Below are 17,436 nucleotides of genomic sequence, written 5' to 3'. Positions count from 1 at the left end.
ACCGCAGGAACAAAGATCTCCTGAAACTGCAGACAAACGGTATGTTTTCAGGTGCTGGAGGGATACTAACTGGAGTGTTAATAATTGTATGTGTTTTTATGTATGTATTTTGTGTTGAAAGTATTTGTGTAAACGTAAGGGTTTGAAACAAAGTGTTCCAAGTCACTTCATGAAGAACACAGTCAGAGACAATACTTGTTTGGTTGGTTATCATTCTAAATTATATTCCTGTGGTATGAATGAGATGTGCTGGAGGCCTCCGTGTGCGATTGTGCTGTGTGAGTGAGACGCAGCGTTGCTGCAAAGCGAGTGCAGAGTTCTGATCCGTGGTTCCGTACTCTCCGCAAGGGGAGTGGGCAGAGACGAATGAAGTGCTTGACAGACTGAAAAGAAGTGCTGTTTTATCCAAGTTTTGAGTGGTGGTGCCTAATATATGCGCCCGGTGTATCTTGTGTATCTTATTTTTGCTCTTAAATGTTTTGACTGTGGCAAGAAAAAGGCAGGAGCATGATATGACATGCTTCCTGCAACATATGAGGCCCGAACAGGCTGAGACCTGGACTCACTGAGACCCAGACTCGCTGAGACCTGAACAGGCCAAGAGACTGGAGCAGCGCCGAGAGACTGGAGCGGCGCTGGGAGACCCGAGACACTACGGAGGGAACTACCGCTGGACGGAGAGAGCCCTAAGAGACGCTGCAGGGCCACGGATGGCTCTGAGAGACACAGAATAGACCTGACAGAAGCTGCAAAACACAGGGAAATTGAAGTAATTGCGGCACATCCGAGATCGAGTTGCTACGGGAGACCAGAGGCGTCAGTGGACACCGGTAGCTGATCCTCACCGTGAGGCAAGTCGGCACAGAGCAGAGGGACGGACATCAGGACCCTGCAGCCTGTCTGACATAACCATGGAGGCAGCAGCAGCTCTGCTGAGCTGTGCTGCTTCACTCTAGCATTCTTTTTATAAGAGGTTTATCTTGTAATTTAAAAAGGACTATTCGTCCCCAGATCGGTGTTATAACTATTACTAATGACGACTTAGCTCTATTGCAGGGCAGGAGTGCAGAGACGCAGATTACACTGCCAAATGACCACCGGCAGGCTCTTTCACAAACCTAAGGTTGCAGCTGGCACTGCCTGCAGACGTATAGCAGACGTTACACTCTCACACTCTCTTTCCTAACTAGTAATCATGTGTCTTATCCATTTGTGGTGAATGGTCAGTGGCAGAAAGAAAAGGAGGATGCCACTGACACTAACAGCATGGGTAATAGGAGTAGTATAAGTGACACAGGTGACAGTGCAGGGCACTCTGCCTGCTGCTCGCCTTCGCCTGACTGTGCACTGCTGCCGACGGTGCTAGAGTAAAATGTGAAGACTGCTCAGATGGCAGTGATGAGAGTGCTTGTGTGAGGAAGATATATGAAGAAGATGTGTGCTGAATCTGACTTTGTGTGCAACAGTGGTCAGTGTGTGCCAAACAGATGGCAGTGTGATGGGGATCCAGAATGTGAAGATGGGTCTGACGAGAGTGCTGATCTGTGTCATATGAGAACATGCTGGGTAAATGAAATCAGCTGTGGTCCTCAGTTGACCCAGTGTATCCCAGTGTCGTGGAAATGTGATGGTGAAAAAGACTGTGACAGTGGAGAAGATGAAGAGAATTGTGGCAATGTGACTCGTAGTGCAGCAGAGTTCACATGCAGTAGTGGACAATGTATTTCCAAAAGCTTTGTTTGCAATGGTCAAGATGACTGCAGTGATGGTAGCGACGAGCTGGAGTGTCCACCTCCTACCTGTGGTGTTCATGAGTTTCAGTGCAAGAGTTCTACCTGCATCCCATTTTTTATTTAATCCTAATTTGAATCCTGAGCCATTTATAACAGCGTCATCACAGCATCATCACAGCGTCATAACAGCATCATCACAGTGTCATCACAGTGTCCCAAGAGCATCATCACAGCATCATCACAGCATCATCACAGCATCATCATAGTGTCATCACAGCATCCTCACAGCATCGTCCCAGCGTCATCACAGCATTATCATAGCGTCACCACAGCATCCTCACAGCGTCATAACAGTGTCATCACAGTATAATCACAGCATCATCAGAGCGGCATCGCAGCGGCATCACAGAACCATAACAGCGTCATGACAGCATCATCACAGTGTAATCATAGCATCATAACAGCATCGTCATAGTGTCATCATAGCATCATCATAGCGTCATCACGGTATCATTACAGCGTCCTAACAGCACAATCAGAGAGTCATCACAGCATTATCACAGCATCATAACAGTGCAATCACAGCGTCATCACAGCATCATCACAGTGTCATCATTATTTCATCGCGGCTTCCTTGCTGCGTCATCATAGCATCATCAAAGTGTCATCACAGCGTAATCGCAGCATCATCACAGCGTCACAAGAGCATCATCAGGGCATCATCACAGCGTCTTAGCAGCGTCATCACAACGGCATCACAGAGTAATCAAAGCATCATCACAGTGTAATCGCAGCGTCATCGCAGCTTCATCACAGCGTCATCACAGTATAATCAGTTTCATCACAGCGTCATCACAGCGTCACAAGAGCATCATCACAGCATCATCACAGCGTCATCACGGCATCATCATAGCATCATCACAGCGTCATCACAGCGTCATCACAGCGTCATCACAGCATCATCACAGCGTCATCACAATGAAATCACAGCGTCATTATAGCATCATCACAGTGTCATAACAGCATCATCACAGCATTATCATAGCGTCATCATAGCAAAATTACAGCGTCATAACAGCACCATCTCAGCGTAATCACAGCATCATCACAAAGTCATTACAGCGTGATCGCAGCATCATCACAGCATCATCACAGCATCATTGCAACGTCATTACAGGATCATCACAGCGTCATCACAGAATCATCGCAAAGTCATCAAAGCGTCATCGCATCATCATAACAGCATCATCACAGCGTCATCACACGGTCATCAGAGAATCATCACAACGTAATGACAGCATAATCATAGAGTCATCACAGCATCATCACAGTGTAATCACAGCATAATCCTAGCGTCATCACAGCATCATCAGAGTGTCATCACAGTGTCAGCACAACATCATCATAGAATCATCACAGCGTCATCACAGCGGAAGCACAGCATCATCACAGTGTCAGCACAGCATCGTCACAGCGTAATCACAGCATAATCATAGCGTCATCACAGCATCATCACAGCATCATAACAGTATAACCACAGCATCACAAGAGTGTTATAAATGGCTCAGGATTCAAATTAGGATTAAATAAAAAAATAGGATTTATTAAAAGACCGGGAGTCTCCGCTCCACCAGGACGCACACCAGTTACATCAAGCAGCTGATTTTTATGCACCTAGACTAATACATATTCATTACTACTTCTAAAAAAATAGATTATTATAATTAGCTTCCGGGGTCCAGTTCCTCCTACTGGAGCATGCGCATCAGTCTCCTCTGGGCGTCTCTAGGGGTCTTTCATGCTGAAGGCTCGTAGTCTTCCTCTCACCTTTGTACTCACTCGGCACCATTCCAAGTTTATGGAACACTCTCTACAGGTCTTGTCTCCTAGCCGTCCTTCAGCTTCTTTTCTCTTCCTCTTAATCTCTTGGCCCCCTGGCCAGATACCAAAGATCCACATAGTATCCCATAACAGTCACTAGTTGTTATCAGTTGTTCTGAAACTCCCAGACATCAAACACAAACAGCTTTCTTCTTTGACGCTTCACGAGTAATTAAAACATTCTTCCCCAGCCATTCACAGACACATCTATAGCAGTGTTAAATCAACCTCGAAGAAGACAGAAAAAAACTGTAACTGTTAGAACTAGAAGTCAGGAATAACAAAAGCAAACAGGTTCATAAATTTAAGGAGTATTTTCTGAAGACTTGATAAATCGACTAGAATGAGGGGGAGACTGGGACACACTGCATCTGTGGTTCAAGAATCAAATTGCCAGTGCAGGGCCCAGAGGCAGACAGGATTCAAACAGAATTATTCTTTATGGACACAAATTTATGGACATGAATTGGAATTGTTAAAACATTCCTCACACTGCCATCACGGTCTGAGAGAAGCCCAAATACAGCCCTCCTCAGAGATCTTAATGAAACCCTTTCCTAAACCACCATCCTCCCAGTCAGTCCTCACATTGCCTAGAGGTGGTAAGGGAAGGGTGAGAGAGGTTCAAGTGGATCTGCAGATGTCATCGTAAGACCTATCTCAAAGACCTTGGAAAGGACAGATGGATCAAAGACATTCCTCAGAACTTGGAAATGACAGATGTCAAACTCATCTGCTAATAGGAAGGCAAGCAGAAGGATGATAAAGCCTAATCAAGGAATAAAAAGACAGCCTTAGCCTTAGCCCCCAAACCAGACCTAAACTGAAGTCCTCAAAAGTTGCCCTTATCCTAAACTTTGAGCAGGATCCTTGAGCAAAACACCAATCCCTCCCTCGATGTTTCGCCAGTCCCTTGACCCTGGAGGGTGACATCTAATTCCTAAACATTAACCTGATCATCTAACCCCCAAAGCCCTCCACCATGCACACAGAACATCTCAGCTTCAACCTCACTCCTACCCCTAACTTCAGCTGTTTGTCCCCTTGGGGCAGGGCAGGCACTGTGAGGTCCTGCAGCAGTCCCATGGCATTGGAAGAGGCATGTGAGGTGACAGGTATCTGATCAGATCAGAGGCCACAAGGTGGAGCTGGCTGGGAATGCTGGGATGAGGTCAGGTGTGCCTCAGGATGTGCTGGGCCTGCAGGAGGCACATGGCTGGGAAGGAGGCTGGGAGGTCACTTCTGCCTCTGGAGCTAACAGACCAGCAGCAGGAATGTGGCACAGATAGGGACGGTAAACGGCAGAAGCATGCACATGGCATTGAAGATGATGGTGAGGCACCTTCTGTTCTGGTCAGGTGAGAGACCACAGGAAGGCTGATGGGGTGGGAGTCATGCTTGAGGTAGAGCTAGTGAGACCATAGAATGAGAGAATGGCTCCTGTTGGAAGGGACCTTAAAGGTCATCTAGTTCCAAGCCCCTGGCCATAAGCAGGGATGCCCCCACGAGATCAGGTTGCCCAGCGCCTCACCTAACCTGCTCTTGATCAGCTGCAGGGATGGGGCATCCACAGCTTCTCTGGGCAACCTGTTCCAGTGCCTCACCTCCCTCTGAGTGAAGCGTTTCCTCATAACCTCTAATCTAAATCTCCCCTCTTTTAGCTTAAAAACTTTCACCCTTGTCATATCATTATCTAATTGAGCAAAGAGTCACTCTCCATCTTTTTATAAGCTCCCTTTAAGTACTGCAAGTCCACAAAGAGGTCACCACCGGAGCCTTCTTTTCTCCAGGCTGAACAGCCTCAGCTCTCTCAGCCTTTCTTCATAGGAGAGGTTCTCCAGCCCCTTGATCATCTTTGCGGCCCTCCTCAGGACCCATTCTAACAGATGCACACCCCTCTCATGCTGGGGGCTGAGTCCTGGATGCAGGACTCCAAGTGGGGCCTCACAAGGGTAGAGTACAAGGAGTAGAAGTAGAAGTAGAAGTGACCTCCCTCCACCTGCTGGCCACTCCTCTGCTTATGGAGCCCAGGATGCAGTTGGCCTTCTGGGTTACAAGCACAGAATGTACTGTCTCATTGTCGATCTCACTGTCTGTCATAGATAAAGATATTAAACTGTAGCAGTCCCAGGACAGACCCCTGAGGTACAACACTTGTCACCAGCCTCCACTTGGACATAGAGCCATTGAGCACCACGCTCTGGGTGTGATCTTCAGGCCAACTCCTTATCCACTGAATGGTGCACCCATCAAATGCGTATCTCTCCAATTTGGAGACAAGGATGTCATGTGGGACAGTGTCAATGGTCTTACAGAAGTCAAAGTAGATCACATAGGTCGGTCTTCTCTTGTTGTCTGATGTGGTCACTCCATTGTAGAAAGCCATCACATTGGTCAGGCAAGATTTATCCTTTGGTGAAGCCATGCTGGCTGTCTGAGATCAACTCTTTGTCTTGCATGTGTCTTGACATCGATTCCAGGAGGATCTTTTCCATGATCTTTTCAGGCACAGAGGTGAGGCTCACCATTCAGTAGTTCCAAGGTTTCTCATTTTTACCTTTTTTAAAAATGGGAGTGATGTTTCCTTTTTCCAGTCAGCAGGGACTTCACCTGACTGCCAGGACTCTTCAAATATGATGGAGAGAGGCTTGACGACTACATCATCCAGCTCCCTTAGGACCCTAGGATGCATGTCACCAAGCCCCATAGACATGCATGTGCTCAGTTTCTTCAGGTGAACTCAGACCTCCTCTTTACTTAGAGCAGGAGGGACTTCGCCCCCCAGCCTGCATCGATGGGTTCAGGGAAGTGAAAGACTTGGGAAGCCTGACTAGTAGGGAAGACTCAGGCACAGATGTTGTTGAGTCCCTCAGGCTTCTGCATGTCTGTCATTACCAGTTCACCCTTCTCATCCATCAGAGGGGGTACACTCTCCTTGGCCTTTCTTTTCTGAGCAATGTATCTACAGAATCTCTTCCTGTTATTCTTTTCATCCCTTGCTAAGATCAGTTCCATCCATGCCTTGGCTTTCCTTATCCCATCCCTCCACGTATGAAACTGAAACATGTGAGAGGGCCTGGGAAAAGTAGCCCCGGATCCACAGAAGCCATTTGGGAAACAAAACTTTTACACAGGAAGTGTGATTTTGTGGAAGAATAGAGCTGATAGGCACATTGTGCAGGATGCTCCTAAAGACCTCTGTGTCCTTTTCCCTCCTGATTACAACGCCACTTCCTTCTCAGGAATGGAGGAGCCAACAGAGGTGAGACAGATACACTGAGATGGTAAATGCCATCAGAAAGCTGATCCCAGTAAGATATGGGGAGGTCAGGAGCAGCCTGAACAAGAGACATGTGAGATTTTGGGGTGGTAAGAGGAGCATGTCCAGCAGAAAGTAATGATTTCATAGAGGTAAGAGCATTCATGCAATGCCGGTAGTGCAGTAAGACTGACTTAAAACAGCCATATGTGGCCCTTACTTTACTTGAGCTAGTAATTTTAACGCTAAATAAACCTAAATGCTACTACAACAAACTGAAAGAAATCAATTTTCTCTCTTGATAACGGTAATCTTTTCACTTAACACATACATTAAAATGTCTTATTTAACCCTAGATTCATTGATAGACAAAAAACACCCGTAAACCACAGAGCTTGTCCATACCTTAAACACAGACATGACAGCACAAGCAGAACACCAAACACTCCCACTAAATCTTTGCTTAATCTCTAACCCAGAAACTAAAAAGATGTACCGAGGGGGCTAGAGAAAGCTCAGCTCTGCCTCAGGATCTCCTGCCCCAGCAGGAGGAATGTGACTATGGCAGGGACTGTGAGGTCACTTCTGTCTCTGCACTTGATAGGGCAGCAGCAGGAACGTGTCACAGAAAGGGACTGGGAGGTCACTTGTGTCTGGAGGTGTCAGGTCACCTTTGACTTCTCCCTGGGATCTGCACTTTTGGGCTGACATCTGGCAGTGGCCCTGCTAGGTCAGCAGTAGACACCTGCTTGGCATGCTGACTGGGGGATCCCCTCTGCCTCCAGAGCCAGGAGGACCCAGACAGAAAGAAGGCCCCCATATGGGTTGTCCTGTCCCTTCTGCTTGAGTCCATGACTGCACAGCAGCAGGCACAAGGCTTGGCTGTGTCTAGCCAAGAAGCTGCAAGGCCAGCAGCAGGCCCCTGGCTTGGAAGCTGCTGCTGAGGTGACTTGTGTCTGGTTGGCTGACAGGCCACAAGGAGCCTGCTGGGTTGGGATGCCTACTTCAGGAGCGGTTTCCATGTTGATGGAGCTTCCTTTGGTAGTAGGAAAGAGCAGGAGAGAAAAAACTGCCACAAATCTTGCATTGGAAGGTTGGCACTGGCCATGAGGAGGAAGAAATATACAGGGGAAAAACTGGTCTTGCTGCTAGTAACAGAGGCAAAGAAGGCATTAATTGTCTCAGCCTTTACCTCATTCCTTGTCACTGGGTTTTCCCCCCAAAATTCAATAAAACATTATGATTCTCCCTAATTCTCCTTCATTTAAACTATTTATATCATTTTTATCTTATTTTATTTTATTTTATTTCATTTTATTTTATATTTTTAATTTTCTTTGACAGTAATAGATGGATTGAGCTCCAGATGGGCTTGGCCCCTTCTAATTTTGACCTGCACAGCCCCATAACATTCAGGACTGTTGCCTTCACGGGGCAGTGGCGACCTGGTTCAGGAACGGCACGGCGGCCAACCCCAGGCCGCTCGGTCCATCGGCTCACAGACACCAATGTGGTGGATGGCAAATGGCGTTTATTGTCGAGTCACATGGGCTTATATACCCGAGGCCCATAGCGTCACTTCCGCTTGCTTACATCACAGACCACACACTACTGTCCATCAAGGGAGGGGCTCCACCTTTCCGTACATCGCGACATCTTCCCGCCGCCAGACCCTAACTACCCACATTTCCCCCCTCCCTATGCACAACCAAATTAGCTAAAATATAACAATCTTAAGACGTAGACATCATAACTTAACTAAAAAACATAAGGCACAATAACCAGGAGAAAACTAAGAGGTAACTGGTAACCCTGAGTAAATACACTCTTAAAGTAGTTGTTGGTGTTCTACCAACATAATGTTAACTTTCTCTAACCAACTTTTAACAAACAACACAAGCTTATTTAGTATACAAGGTCCAAAGATAAGATCACACAAAGGCATTGCAGCCCCCCACCCACGGAGGCCGCTTCGCTGGTGTCTGGATTCTGCCAGTGTGGAACTCTCAGGCTTAGACTGGACGCTTGCTGACTTATTGTCTTCTCATGTCGCCGGGGTATACAGACTACGGGGGTGCCTGATGATCCGTTCCTGTGAACAGAAACTCAGTTTTCATTAGTTTTGTTCTAAGTTGGGGCGTTGGCTGTTTGGAGCTTCTCTGGCCGCACGAGTTGCCATACCTTCGTGGGCCCTCAGGCCCTGGACTTGCGCCTGGGGGGTGATCACTGTTGGGTCCGTACCCATTAGCCGCTGCAGGCTAGAGCCATACAGTGTGTGATCCGTCCCAGTTACTTGGGCCAGTTTTCTCATACAGTTGTTCCCCCTATTCTCGTTTAAAAATGATCATCCCACCCCCGTCAAAGATCAGTCGACAAGTTTGTTTAATATCAAACGGGAGCATGTCGTCTCCCCTGAAAACACCATCTATGAGGGTGGAGACCATTGCAGAATGAAGCCCTTTATCCACAATGGCTTTAACAATCGCTTGTACATCCTTAGGGTTTGTTGGTGAGTGAACCCTCTGCCCCCCGTCTGTCACCCAGACCGGCAACGCTAGCATGTCCGATAAAGCCAAGATGGTGCACGCAATCTTAATTTTCCTCCAATCTGTGAGAGGAATTTCTCTGCCTCGCGGTGCAGCTTTATTTCGGATTGGGATATTTTTGCTATCTGTCCCCATTTCCTCCTCCGAATTTGAATCGGTATCTGATCCGGAGTCAGAGCTTGACTGGCTGCTCACCTCCACGTTCCGGTACCCTCCCATCGAGTTCCGGCCCCGCCCCCCACCCCTGCGGGCGGGCCGCTCTCTGCCTCGTGGCTCTCCCCGCCGCCTTCTCAGCGAGGCGTTTGTGCCACAGGAGCGTTTTCTCGGATGGCCGCTCCGATCGGCTCTCTGCCCCTCTCTCACGCTTCTACCTCGTCCCCGGTCGTCCCCACAACCGTTCTCTTTCTCGCATTTCCACGTGTTAGTAAAACCTAACGCTTCATCCCCGTTCCCGCCGGAGGCTTCTTCACCCGACTCTTCGTCTTCTAGTTCAGCACCGTACTGGGGCGCACATGGCCGTGGTCTCTCCCAGATTTCCCCAGGCTCTAGTTCCCCACTGGCATCCCTGGCTTCCTCAGCCGAGCCACCCCATAGCTTCCACAACTTTGATACGACCTTCACAAGGGTTTCCATCTTCCTTGTTGGTCCGGGAGCTTCCTCCCCGCCGGGCTGGTCCCGCCGCTCCGGCCGCCGTTCACCCGAATCCAGGAGTTTTCCCGGGTTTCGGCACCACTTGTTGCCTTCAGGGGGCAGTGGCGACCTGGTTCAGGAACGGCACGGCGGCCAACCCCAGGCCGCTCGGTCCATCGGCTCACAGACACCAATGTGGTGGATGGCAAATGGCGTTTATTGTCGAGTCACATGGGCTTATATACCCGAGGCCCATAGCGTCACTTCCGCTTGCTTACATCACAGACCACACACTACTGTCCATCAAGGGAGGGGCTCCACCTTTCCGTACATCGCGACATCTTCCCGCCGCCAGACCCTAACTACCCACATAGGACACAGCTCCAGACAAACTGTCAGTGTGCATGAGAAAAAAGCACAGCAAGTGTTGAACCTGACAGCCTTCCATCCCCTGCCCTTGAGTGACTGTGCTGCAATTCCATTTAGCTGGTTACTCCTGAATTATCCAAATTTCCCTGGAACCCTTGCTGCTGCTGCTGTTTGGTCAGAGATAGAACAATTACACAAAGGTTGAACTGTCTGCCTGCTGACATTAACAGCTGATAGAATGGAGCATCACTGTGGGTGAACCTTGAGAATCTGCGGGATTCTGACTTAAGAAAACTTTTGACGTTCACATGGAGAAGAGCCCAGTCCTGTACCAGAGGGAGAGAAACCCCACACATCAGGTCAGACTGGGACACTGCTGAGTGAGTAATGTCCAGCAGGAGGACAGCCTGGGCACCACGAGGGATGCCATATGAGCAGTGCTGCCTGCTCAGCAGGAACCAGGCCAGCTTTCTACAGAGCTGCCTTACGAGGAGCATGGCCACCAAGAAGATCTGAGTTATCAGACACAGCTCAGATCTGCTGTGACACCACACAGACAATGTCTGCAGCCAGCAGTGAACGATGTACAGGTATGGGAGTCCTTTTAAGAGACAGGTTTATACAGGATAGAGGGCTGTGGATTGGCTGAAAGTCCCAACAGGACCCAGGTCTTTGTGTCCATGGCTATGGCTGTTGTCTCTGCTACTGAGGCCTATGAAGAGACAGCTTATCGTTAAAGCACCAGGGTCTCATTGCCTCCTCACCTGCACCCATGAACCAGGCAGGGGTCGTACCATTCTCCTGCACTTGGCCATGCACATCCACATCTCCTACTGCCCCACAAAGAGTCCTGAGCAAGGTGTGAAGGGCAAGGATCTCCCTTCCTTGAGTTGGGAGTCAAGGCCTGGACCTTGTGCTTGGTGAAACACATCCAGTTTTCCTACACATCAGTGTCACCTTCACATTGCCTTTGTCTCCTTGTCCTCACTGCCTCCAGGGTTCTGCTCTAACGAGCTCCAAGGGAGGCTGTGTCAGTGCTGGCCCTCAGGGGGACACTGCAGGAAACTTGCCTCTGACTTCCACTTCTGGAGAGATGTCTTCAATTGTCTCTGAGTGCCTGAGGTTTGTGGGCTCATCAGCAAAGCCTCCAGAGGGGTGATTGCAGTGCCTTGGGCTGGTGCTGTGCTGCTGAGCTGGGCCAGGCTCGTGGGACAGAGAGAGCTCGTGGCAAGAGGGCCGTGGTACAGAGAGACAGCTGTGCCCAGGAGCAGCTCCTCTGCACAGCGCAGCAGGGCTGGGGGCACTGCCTGCAGAGACAGAGTGCTTAAAGGCAGGCAGAAGTGGCAGGATGCACAGAGCTCACTGGGGGAGAGCACTTCCCAGCCCGGAACCCGGTAAGTCTCTGGCTGGAGGGCAATGCAGCTGCAATTGCTGGGCGATGGAGAAGCTGTTGGTGCAGGCAGGGGTGGCCAGGGCTGTGGTGCAGAGCAGGGTCCCTGCTGTGCCCCAGGGGCTGTGTGCCAGGGCAGGGCCTCTGCTGCTTGCCACGCTCAGCACTCAGCCTGCCCAGGGAGCCCAGGGGCTTGGGCGTAGGAAGGGAAGGGCAGGGGCTGCCTGCAAAGAAAAGGCACTTTCTTTACTCTCTGCCTGCCTCTTCCTGCCCTGATAGTGGTGTCAGCTCTATGTTAACGGTGTAGTTGGATTTGCACAAGTGACTGAGCTTCCTATTGCACTGAACGGAGACATGAACACGTTAGTGAAGATCCTCAAAATATCCCTTCCTTTCTCTCTGCTTACAGACTGCACCAGGGCTTTTCTGAGCTGTTCTTTAGGAGCTGCAGACAGGGAGATGTCCCCGGAGCTGTCCCCATCCCCAGGAGGTTTCTGCAGGGCAGAGCTGGGCACACGGCAGGTGGGATGGGGGCTGTGATCATGGACAGGAGGAGCCGTGGGGACAGAGAAAGAGCTGCTGGCAGGGACAACTGCAGGCAGCAGGGACATGGGCAGGCAGTGAGAGGGAGCTGCTCCCTCCCTGCCTTCCCCTGCAGTGCAGGCACCTTCCTTGCAGCACCCCCTGGTCTCCTCTCTTCCCCTCAGAGCTTCTGTCACGGCTTGTATAATATGGGGGGCTGAGAATATGGGGTGTCTGAACCCTAAATCTCTGTGTCAGTAGACACATTTGCTGCAGGCCCCCTCCACCTTCCTCCATGGAAGAAGGCACAGAATCACAAAATCATAGAATATCCCGAGTTGGAAGGGACCCACAAGGATCATCGAGTCCAGCTCCTGGCTCCACAGAGGTCTTACTCCCAAATTCCTACCATATGACAAGGAGCATATTCCAAACTCTTCTTCCACTCCAGAGCTCTTGTCCCTCTGCTGTCTGTGCCAGCCTGATGGCACAGGGCTGTGAGGACAGGCGGTACCTCACCGACACCACAGCCTCTGCACTGGTTTGGGTCTGCCCTGCCTGCCCATGCCTGCTTCTCTCCCTTGCCCAGCGTGGCAGCTGGTGGTGTCTGATTCTGACAGGGAGTGCTGTGCATGGCGGGTGAAGCAGGAGGGGATGCTCCCTGTTCTCTCTGGCCAGACATGCACGATCCATCTGCTGGGTATTGAACACAGAAAACACACAGAGTCACACAGCCAAACATCCCTCTCTCAGCAGAGGGAGCCACTGCCCAGGAACCTTCCCTTTTGGAACCTTGAATGGAGCAGAGCAGGCTCACTGGGAGCTGCTGGGCAGAGGAGGCTGCAGTGTACAGGACACTCAGCAAGCACACAGCAGGGATCCAGACAGGGATATAGGCAAAGGTCTTCTTGGAAACAGGGAATGTAAGGATTTAATTGTGAATTTTCTCAGTTTTGCTCAGAGACATTACTCGTAACACTCTCTATTTATTTTATTTTACTTTTTTCTCATTTAGCAGTGTCCATGTCCAGAACCAGCAAATGCCCAACAGCAGCTCTGTGAGTGAGTTCCTCCTGCTGGCATTCACAGACACGCGCGAGCTGCAGCTCCTGCACTTCGTGCTCTTCCTGGGCATCTACCTGTCTGCCCTCCTGGGCAACGGCCTCATCCTCACAGCCGTAGCCTGCGATCACCATCTGCACACCCCCATGTACTTCTTCCTGCTCAACCTTGCTCTCCTCGATCAGGCCTGCATCTCCACCACTGTCCCCAAAGCCATGGCCAATGCCCTCTGGGACACCAGGACCATCTCCTATCAAGGCTGTGCTGCACAGGTCTTCTTTTTCTTCTTCTTGGTTGGAGCAGAGTATTCCCTTCTCACCATCATGGCCTACGACCGCTACGTTGCCATCTGCAAGCCCCTGCACTACGGGAGCCTCCTGGGCAGCAGAGCTTGTGCCCAGATGGCAGCAGCTGCCTGGGGCAGTGGCTTTCTCACTGCTGTCCTGCACACGGCCAACACATTTTCCCTGCCCCTCTGCCGAGGGAATGCTGTGGACCAGTTCTTCTGTGAAATCCCCCACATCCTCAAGCTCTCCTGCTCAGATGCCTACCTCAGGGAGGCTGCACTTCTTGTAATTAGTTTCTGTTTAGCGTTTGCGTGTTTTGTTTTCATTTCATTTTCTTATGTTCAGATCTTCAGGGCAGTGCTGAGGATGCCCTCTGAGCAGGGCCGGCAGAAAGCCTTTTCCACATGCCTCCCTCACCTAGCTGTGGTCTCTCTGACTCTCAGCACTGCCTTGGTTGCCTACCTGAAGCCCCCCTCCATCTCTTCCCCAGCCCTGGACATGGTGGTGTCATTTCTGTACTCGGTGGTGCCTCCAGCAGTGAACCCCCTCATCTACAGCATGAGGAACCAGGAGCTCAAGGACGCCTTGTGGAAACTCATTGGATACATGCTTCTTTTGCATCAATAGTGTGCCTATAATATTAAATGGATGCACAGGTTATCTGAACAATCTCTTTGTACTATAGCTTGCAATTCTGTTTTTATTATTAATATTATCTCTTAAAATTGTGATTTTGGTTTAATTCTGTTCATGGCATTCTGTCTATTATATTTTTTTTAATTTATTTGCTTTCACCCAATCATCCTATATACCTGCAGAACTTGGCTTCCTGTTTGGATAAGGAGAATAAAGAATCCACGAGAACTTCATTGGTCTCAGATGCTATCTCTTCCCATCTCCTCTGGAGCTGCTGCCACACAGAGGAGCAGCCCCAGTGGACCTTGAGACTGCCCCTCACTGCCCGCTGGGCTCTGCCTCTCTGCTGCCTTCGGGTCGGGGCTGCTGCTTCCCTGGAGCCATGGCCAGCGGCAAGATGTGGCCTTTTCACTGCTGCTCTCTTTTGGCTTCTAAGTTGTTCTCTTGAGCTCTTGTACTTCACTAAGCCCTTAGGTCTCATGTACCTTGGTGAAAGTTGTCTCTGCAGTGGCATCTCTGCCACATCTCTGCTTCTTGCAAAGCTGGTGTCAGGAATACACCCAAGGAGCTGCTCACTTGTCCTGGTTTCAGCTAGGATAGAGTTAATTTTCCTCCTAGCAACTGGTAGGGTGGTGTGTTTGGGATTCAAGATTAGAATAATGTTGATAACACACCGATGTTTTAATTGTTGCAGAGCAGTGCTTACACCAAGCCAAGGATATTTCAGCTTCTCGCTCTGTCCTGCCAGTGGGCAGGCTGGGGGTGCAAGAGGAGCTGGGAGAGGACAGACCCAGGACAGCTGACCCAAACTGCCCAAAGGGGTATTCCATACCACCTGACATCATGCTAAACAATAGATAGGGGTGGCTAGCCAGGGTCGGGGGGGCGGCCGCTTGGGGTTAGGCTGGGCATCGGTCAGCGGGTGGTGAGCAATTGCATTGCGCATCACTTGTTTCATACACATTATTAGTAGTAATACTATTACCATTTTTTTCTGTCCTAATAACTGTCTTTATCTCATCCCACAGGCTTCATTTTCCTGTTTCCTGACACCTCTCTCGAGGTGTCCCCAAGGCCTCAGGGCTGACAGCTCCTAAGGCAGCAGGCTCTCTGCTGAGGTGTGCTCATTGAGGCAGACTGAACTGATCATCTACTGCTCCTCTCTGAACACAAGATTTTTAGAAGTGTGATTTGTGCTGTTGGACTGTGGTTGTCAAACATGTTGTGCTTTAACCTGCCAGGCAGCTCAGCACCACACAGCTGTTAGCTCACACCAACCCCCCCACATGCTTATTGGTTGAGGTCAGGGCAGTTGAATGGACTGAAATGGTAGAGAAAGAATTATAATAGCAATTATTTTTAGTACTTTTATTGTTATGTAGAAAGCAAGCTATGCACAGTGCAATTGCTCATTACTGACTGATGTCCAGCCTGTCCCCAACTGGTAGAACATTGTGGTAACCATCTGCACCTGCTCTTCTTTGACCTTCATCAAGTCCACAAATGGAAGGGTCCTCCCAGGGACTGGGAAAGGTAGACAGCTCTTTAACATCCTCTCTCTCGAAGGCAGCTATCCCGAAACCCCACCTGTACCCTTTTGGATCTTGGAAGTACCCTCTCGTGGGGAAGTTTATGTCAAGGTTTCATAGATCAACATTCTTCTCCCTCCTTTCTTTTCTGGGCAGTAGTTGGCAGTAGTTCTCTTCCATTCTCAGGAGCCTGATTTTCACACCCATTGTTTTCTCCTGCATGTAGAGGCAATGGATCCTGGCAGAGGTTGGTGCTCTGGCCTAGCAAGAGCAGACCTGGGGATCTGGTCTAGTCCCCAAAGTAGACCTGGGGCCTGTCACAGGGGCTGGAGTGGCTGCAGGACATATGAGAGGTGTTGGAGTAGCTGCAGGGCCTGTCCCAGGGCTTGGAGTGGCACTGACTGAGTCTCTCTTTGGAATTCCCTTTGGAATTGCCAAGGTGATAACCCCTCCTTTTCAAGCACTTCTGCAGTTTTTAAGGATTCTGCAAGTGCTCAGGGGGGAAGTTCCAAAGCACCGGAGGTGCCCACTGCTCTAGGTTCCTGCCCAGATCCTCCCATGCTCCCTGCCACTCCTAACTCTCTGGCCTTGGGGCAGGTCTCTGGAGGGCATTCTTCAAGAGTTGTTTATCCTTAAACAACTGTTGAAACACATTCAGGAGACATCACAATAGGACCATGCCAGTGATGTTCTCAGCTTTGTAGAGGTAGTGTAATTAGCCTGGAGGAGAAGGGGAAGGTAAAGGAGAGAGTGAAGAAGTGGAGAAGTGTCGCTTCTGTTTCTCCCCCTAGATTGGCTCCTTAAAGCAAAAAAGTCAAGAGTATAATTCTTAAGTTTCTGAGTGATGGTTCCTGAGGTATGGAGGTAATGGCATTGCTCAGTACAAAGAAAGGATTTGTCACATGACCAATAATTTTATAGAATCATAAGCCAGTGCTACACAACATAGCAATATATCTTTAAAGCAGACCCAGAAATGACAAAGAGCACAATGGAAACACAGGCAGCAAGTAATGTGCTATACAACACATTTCTGAAAACTGGTACTACTCAGCACCAGAGAAACCTTAGAGCAATCTTCCAGTACTTAGAGAGGACCTACAGGAAAGCTGGGGAGACAGTCGTTGTCTGGGAGTGTAGTGATGGGACAAGGAGAAATGATATTAAACTAAAAGAGGGTAGGTTTAAATTGGATATATGAAAGAAGCTTTTTCCTCTGAGGATGGTGAGGCCTCAGAGAAAAAAGCTTCTTCCACATATAAGAGGGGTCAGCCTCTTCTCTCAGATAACTAATGATAGGACTTGAGGAAAAGGCTACAAGTTGTGCCTAGGGAGATTTAGATTAGATATCACAAAAACCTTTTTCTCTCACAGAATAGTCAGGCACCGGAATGGTCTGCCCAAGGAGGTGCTGGAGTCACCAACCCTCGCACTGTTCAAGAAGCACCAGGACAAGGTGTTAGGAGATATGACTTTGTAACTTAGCGTGTAGAATTAGTGATAGTTGGACTAAATGATCCTGTAGGTCCTTTCCAACGTTGGGTTTCTATGATTTCTGATTCTATGGTAGGACAAGGGGAGTGGTTTTAAAC

General features: G+C 49.4%; 1 protein-coding gene across 1 annotated transcript; it reads left to right on the top strand.

Annotated features, from left to right (window-relative positions):
* Window positions 1–13,370: 13,370 nt before the first annotated feature.
* Window positions 13,371–14,306, top strand: LOC139999968 (olfactory receptor 14C36-like). Its single transcript, XM_072029643.1, has one exon. It carries the CDS (start codon window positions 13,371–13,373, stop codon window positions 14,304–14,306), a length of 936 nt encoding a protein of 311 aa, XP_071885744.1.
* The last annotated feature ends 3,130 nt before the right edge of the window (window positions 14,307–17,436 follow it).

This window comes from Anas platyrhynchos, chromosome 31 (assembly GCF_047663525.1).
Source record: "Anas platyrhynchos isolate ZD024472 breed Pekin duck chromosome 31, IASCAAS_PekinDuck_T2T, whole genome shotgun sequence".
NCBI classification, from domain to species: Eukaryota; Metazoa; Chordata; class Aves; order Anseriformes; family Anatidae; genus Anas; species Anas platyrhynchos.
This window is presented reverse-complemented; position numbering and strand designations above follow the sequence as displayed.